Source organism: Pteropus medius, unplaced genomic scaffold (assembly GCF_902729225.1).
Source record: "Pteropus medius unplaced genomic scaffold, Ma_sr-lr_union100, whole genome shotgun sequence".
NCBI classification, from domain to species: domain Eukaryota; kingdom Metazoa; phylum Chordata; class Mammalia; order Chiroptera; family Pteropodidae; genus Pteropus; species Pteropus medius.
The window spans coordinates 229,935-236,689 of NW_024354569.1; the positions used below are offsets into that span (position 1 = coordinate 229,935).

A 6,755-nucleotide genomic window follows, 5' to 3' on the forward strand; every position below is an offset into this window, starting at 1 on the left:
TCTATTGTATGTGGGACAGAATTTTGAAGAATAAAAAATATTAATTGACAAACAGCTTAATCTTCTTGAAAGTAAATGACCCAGTAACATACTCTTTCCTAGAGTATATTTTCATACTTACTCCATAAAATGTTTCAGAAGCTATTAAGTGGAATGTAGCTTCCTTTCAAAAGTTTATTTGTGTTTCTCATCAAGTAGAGAGCAATGATAAACAGAGCAGGAGGATGAGAGCACTTGAATTCCTAGATTTATGGGCTTGAGGAGTATGCGTATTCTCACACATGGAGATGAAAGAAGTGTGGCAATTCACCAACCACTTATCATCCAATAGGTGCCAGGCACTGCAGACATAATGCCAGGCACTATACAGGCACAGCGAGGAAGCACACATGAATAGCATATGTGTTATGGTAAGTACCAGGGGGTGTTTCTCCAACCACTTATGAATTTCCCTTAACTACTTACTGATGATTGATATTTATTGACCTTAGCTTTCTTGCCATAGTTAGAGCTATGAGTTCGAATGTAAATTCTCCTGGAAGAGGGAATAACTCTTACCTGCGCACAGTACTTTATAGCTTACAAAATACATCTGAGAATTATAGTTTGTAAGCTCACAGACACTGAGGAGGGTTAGGAATCACAGGGCACTGAACAGACTTAGCAAAGTCACTGAGAGTTGGAACCAGAAGGAGAATCCAGATCTCCTGTCTATATTCCAGTATTTTCTCAGTCAATTGCACATCAAATGTTGCCCTGTAGATGTTTTATAGGTGGAAGGTTCTAGGTGTCTGAAGAGATGGAAAGTATTTTGGAGGAAGTGATAAAGAATCGAAACGATTACTGGGGTGGGGGTGCCAAGCGCATGCTTCACAGTTACAGTGTCTATTCCATTTCTGTGCTATGAAATTCAGATTAGAATCCTTCGTGATTAATAGGTATCATTCTTTATCTCTTTGTAGGTAATTTATACCCCAAGAAGGTGTATGGATCGCTTCACACCTCCCAACAATGTGACCGAATTTATTCTCTTAGGACTCACACAGAATCCACACTTGCAGAAAATACTCTTCATTGTCTTTTTGTTCGTTTTCATATTTACCGTGCTGGCCAATCTGCTCATTGTCATTACCGTCTCCTTCAGCCCCACACTTTCTACTCCCATGTACTTCTTTCTCACTTACTTGTCCTTCATAGATGCCTCCTACACGTCAGTCACCACCCCCAAAATGATCATTGACCTGCTGTACCAGAGGAGAACCATCTCCTTCAGTAGCTGCCTCACTCAGCTCTTTGTGGAGCACTTACTAGGAGGGTCAGAGATCATCCTCCTTATCGTCATGGCCTACGACCGTTATGTGGCTATCTGCAAGCCCTTGCACTACACGACCATCATGCAACTACGACTCTGCCACCTCCTGGTGATGGTGGCCTGGATTGGGGGGATACTGCATGCCACTGTACAGATTCTTTTCATGGTCAACTTGCCTTTCTGTGGTCCCAATGTCATCGACCATTTCATGTGTGATCTCTTCCCACTGCTGAAACTTGCCTGCAGCGACACCTATAGGCTCGGAATGGTAGTGGCGGCCAACAGTGGAGCCATGTGCTTTCTCATTTTTTCCATGTTATTCGTCTCCTACGTAGTCATCCTGAGCTCTCTGAAATCCCATGGCTCTGAAGCTCGGCGCAAAGCTCTCTCTACATGTGGTTCCCACTTTTGCGTAGTTGTACTCTTTTTTGTGCCTTGTATATTTACCTATATGCGTCCTGTAGTCACCTACCCTGTGGACAAATTGGTGACTGTATTCTTTGCAATCCTCACTCCCATGTTTAATCCTATCATTTACACAGTGAGAAACACAGAGGTGAAAAATGCCATGAGGAATTTGTTGAAGAGGAGAGTAACTTAAGCTGTTCATAATTCTAAGAATATGATGGCATACATAACTAGGGATGATTATGTCCGTGTAAAATGTGAAAGAAAGCTAACAAATTTTTCAAATCGTTGGCAGAAAAAAAAAAATAGGTCCAGAAATGAACATTTATAGAGTATCTAATAATGATTAGGCTCTTTGCTTTTGATAACTTTTAATGTACTTTAACAAGTCTTCAGTGTTCATCTGCATAGTTTCAGGATATGCAATAGAAGGAACAATGACAAATCCATAGTTTGATGATTCTAGAGTATGTTTTTCTCCAGTGCCTCACTGCTACTTTACTCAATTCTTCATACATATGTTACTTAGATGAAGTTGGCTTTTTCCTAGGACTTCGATCTCAGGACTTCATTAATTTCTACTTAGCTTGTGGGTAAAGCAAAAGAGAGTAGAGAAATTCTTAGGTAAATAGGGAAGGGACAGTCAGGGAGTGAGAGAATCACTACTGAATTATTTTTGATACGATGAATCTAACAAAACCAAAAAGAGAGACCCCCACCAAAGGAAGAAATAATAATTAATAACCTGTCTCTAATTTTTTTCTTGGCACAAAGAATAAGCGAGACATTTTAAAATTACTTTTAATTTGCTCTTATTTTCTTAAATATCCTGTGGCTCACAGTTTTTCTTGAATAAAAAGGAAATTATTTTCTTTTTCATTACAAAGACTTTAGGACCCATTTGAAGCAACAAGGGTAAACATTCTTTTATTTAATCTCAACAAAAAGGCAAATGGGTAGGCTCCAAAGCTGTTGCCCTGTAAGTATGATATGTATATTTACATTAAATAAATGCTTTATTTCATATAGGACATATTCGCTTTAGTTATCTGATTTACCCATGTACTAAACTGGTAGTTCCAACATTACTACCTGCATTTTACAGAGAAGCAAATTGAAGCCAAAGTAAGTTTACTAATTTACTTGCCTCAGTTCATACAATTTCATTTATATGTAGGGTATAAAAATGAAAGCAACAAACAAGATAAATGAACAAAAACTTGTAGACACAGACAACAATTTAGTGTTTACCAGAGGAAAAGGGAGGAAGCGGGGAGGTAGATAAGGGTTAAGAGAGTCAATACGCTATGTAATATACAGATGATGTATTGTTGAATTGTATACTTGAAACATAATTTTATTGACCAATGTCAAAAATGTTAAGATATTCCTTTGTTCTCGTCAACAGGAATTTCTCTGCCATCTGATTATTTTTGATACTTAAAACAACATATAAGGAAGCAAATATGTCTATTTCTAAAATTTAATAAGACAACATTTGGATCTGTCGTATAAGGATACCTTGGTTTAATTTGAAGTTTTAATTCAGTCAAAAAATTAGGCATTAAGTGAGGGGAGTGACTTGATTATTGTTGGAGGCCCACTATGAGGCATACATTTTGACATGTTCTTTACATACTTTAACTCTCTAAATGCAGAAAACAAGATTTATTAGGTCTTCACGCCATTTTATATAAGAAAAAGTGAGTCTCAATGAAGATAAGCAATAAGCTGTTTATAATTCTAAGAGACTTTTAGACTCTGCCTCCTTTACTCTTCCCACTTCACAATTCTCCTTGCTCGACTCATGTGATCATTGGACACATTGTGAAGGTTGTCCTTGCAGCTTTCTTTCCTTAGTGTGGGGGCCACTTTCTTCCCTTCAGCTCTCCTTTGATCTCTACTTCCCAGGTCACTGGCACTTCCTTGATCCCTCTTGCGTCAGGGAGAAGCCATTGGATAATCTCATTTCCACATTTCCCTTCATGGACATTATGAGAAGTGGGATGTAAAGAGTGGAAGAAATGAAATTCAAATGGTTGAATTTTAAAGAAAGTGACACATAAGTGAGAGAGACGATGGAGGAAAAATAAGTGACTTGATCATTGAGGAGGATGATGCTCTGGGAGTGAAGGAGGGTAGCAACTTGAAGAGCTAAATGTTTTTTATAGGACTTTTCCCATTGTTACCCCACAGCTTTAATACTACTTGAAAATGGCTCCATGGTCAATTAGGTTTAGGAAATTTGGCCTATTTCAGTAATCCAAAAAGTACTGTTTATTTATCTGGGAGTTAGGAATACAATAGTGAATAATACAAACCAGCATTTTAATAGATGAATAATAAACAAATGAACAAATAACTAAAAATATCTTGTTAGTGATAAGTATGATAAAAAAAAATTTATTATGAAGGCGATGCAGGAGAAAAGAATTGGATATAAATTTGTGTAGTTGTTTTGAAGCACAGTTAGAATTTTATTTAGGTCTAAGTTTATGTAACCACATTATCCCCTCTCTCTTTAAAAAAATATTAGGTTACTCTAACACATGCATTTGAAATGGGAACCATATCTCTTCCTAGAGGTAAAAATAGTTTCTCGTGGGATGAAAATATCTTATTGTTTTTATATATAAAGCACAGATATGCATAAAGTGTATAAATAAGTAGTATATCTGTGGTATTTTAGAGGAGGTATATAGTAGTAGTAAAATAGTAGTATATCTGTACTATTTTAGAGGAGGAGGTGATTAAGGGACCAGATGTCTAAAAGAGGCATTTAGGGTGGCAATAATGAAAAAGAGACATAGGAATACTGCCATAATCCGTGTCCAAATGGTTAGGTAAGAGCATGGAGTAGCTTCTGAATGTTGATAAAGGTAGCCCAAGCACAGAGGCTGGCCCATTACCATATCCGGTAAAACTGAGAGACTCCACATTCTTAGGAGACTTCTCAAGATCCATGGTCAAATATGTTAATGAACCAATTATAATCTGTAAAGTTTGCTGTAAATGTAGACTATTTTTTACTGTTGAAGATGGAAAAAGTATGCAGGCTATAACTGCAAAGATTTCTCAATTGAAAACATGTTACTTGAGAATAATAATTGTTAGGGAGTGAGAAAGAAAGTTCTTATTTTTTCTAGTTGAGGTAAATTTTTAAATCCTGAATAATGGCAATTGGGACACCATTTTAATAGTCTTAAAAGATGAAGAGAGCACCTGGTTAGGAGATAGAGAAATTGATTTTGGTATTTGGCAGGTGGCCAAAATGAAGTCCTATCGACTTTCTTCACCTATGTTATCAAATAGATGGATTTTTCTATGTCCATTCTGTTGTCAAAGAAGGAAGCATAGTTGTGGAAAAAATAATTGAATGGTCGATACCATGATTTGGTTTTGTGTTTGTGGAGCATCAGCTTGGCCTGGCTCCAGTGAAACTCTGCTTCTGGGAAAAACAGATCACTGCAGGGGTGGATGAAAATTCACTGGAACAGTGATTAGCAGCTCAGTCAGTAGAGATGCAACCTCAAAGGAATGCAATTAGAATGATGCAAGTCTGCACATTTTGAAATTCTGTGCCATTCAAAGATGGCACTCTGCCCTCTTTTCACCCAGGTCTATTACCCAAGGGAGAACATCTTATTAATGATGTTTCCTCTAAGATGCGGACTGGAAACTGTTGACAAATTAAGCTCAAAATACAGCCAACTTGCAGGCACAGTTCTATAAATGATTTTGTAAATGGCTTAGCTGGCTGCTTCTTTTTGGCAACTTTTTCTATATGATGAATTTTAAATTCCTCTGCCAACCACAAGGGTTGTTTCCCATTTAAGTTCTTTGAACACTTAGCACATATATTTTAAATCTTTCTTTAAAATCATTAGAAACTTTGGTCTTATCAAGATGACTCCCTGTTAAATGATTGCATGATTACTTTCCTGCTCAGGTCCTGATTTACTTGCTTCCGCACTCGGATTTGCTAATAATATTGAAACTAATATATCACGATTCTCAGCTCTTCTGTAGAAGAAAGTTTGTGTGAGTACATCCTGGATGGGGCCAGACCTTTACTTAACTTCTCGTGATTCAAGAAAATTACTTGCACAATCTCCACCTTCTACTTGCTGGTACCATCGGCTAATTGGCTTTTGGAGGTCAGAGAGATGACATCAGACTGAGTTTTTAGAGGTGATCTTAAACATTTATTTGTGTATTAAACACTTTCCTATTAATTTAGGCTACTATTTTGAAATTGTGGAAATGATTGATTCACTAACACATGTGTGATTATACATAAAGTGTGTCAATAGTTTACCTGTTTTGTCTATATATGCAAATTGTGGGTCAGATGGAGAGCCTTGAGCTATCAACAATTATCTGCTGATTTAATTTAACCTTTGTTGGCACATTATCTAAACTTAAGTTTTGATGCAACATCTTTGCAACTTTTTGATCAACTTTCATGCAATTCCTTCTCTCTCTCCCCCCTCCCCCCGTGTGTGTGCACACACACATATATGTATATATGTATTTCTACTTTCCTTTTGTACCCAATTCTTTTTGAAATTAAATTTATTAGGGTGACATTAGTTTATAAAATTATACAGGTTTCCAGTGTACAGTTCAATAATACATCATATGCATATTGCATTGTATGTTCACCACCCAAAGTTAAATTTCCTTCCATCACAATATTGTTTGACCCCCCTTTACCCTTATCTGACTTCTTTTAACCTTGATTATTTTCTACTAGTTACCTTTGAGAAAGAACTTACGTGGTGTTTTCGTTTCTGTTTTAATAAGTTAACGATACTTCACCTTTCGGGTTTTGTTTTTAATGTAAAGAAGAATTAGGTTTTAAAAAACATATTTCTCTGTCTATATATAAACACACATGTATTTGTGAGCGGCTCTGCCCACAGGGATGGTGTGGTATTGGTGTTGGTGCTGAAAGTGATGCTAATTTCTTGGGGACGGGGTGGTGAAACCAAGACAGGGCTGTGCAGGAATTCAGCCTCCTCTCTCTGAAAGC

At 37.0% G+C, this 6,755-nt stretch overlaps 1 protein-coding gene across 1 annotated transcript; it reads left to right on the top strand.

Annotated features, from left to right (window-relative positions):
* Nucleotides 1-797: 797 nt before the first annotated feature.
* Nucleotides 798-6,203, top strand: LOC120596699 (olfactory receptor 140-like). The gene is made up of 2 exons (XM_039855174.1): nucleotides 798-1,886; nucleotides 6,058-6,203. The coding sequence occupies exons 1-2, from the start codon at nucleotides 987-989 to the stop codon at nucleotides 6,115-6,117; spliced, it is 960 nt and encodes a 319-aa protein (XP_039711108.1). The 5' UTR covers nucleotides 798-986; the 3' UTR covers nucleotides 6,118-6,203.
* The last annotated feature ends 552 nt before the right edge of the window (nucleotides 6,204-6,755 follow it).

Excerpts from the sequence above, each read along its gene's own strand:
- LOC120596699 (XM_039855174.1), top strand. The coding sequence starts at position 987 with ATGGATCGCTTCACACCTCCCAACAATGTGACCGAATTTATTCTCTTA. Across the intron at positions 1,887-6,057 it reads AGGTGAAAAATGCCATGAGG|AAATTGTGGGTCAGATGGAG; the intron begins AATTTGTTGAAG and ends GTCTATATATGC.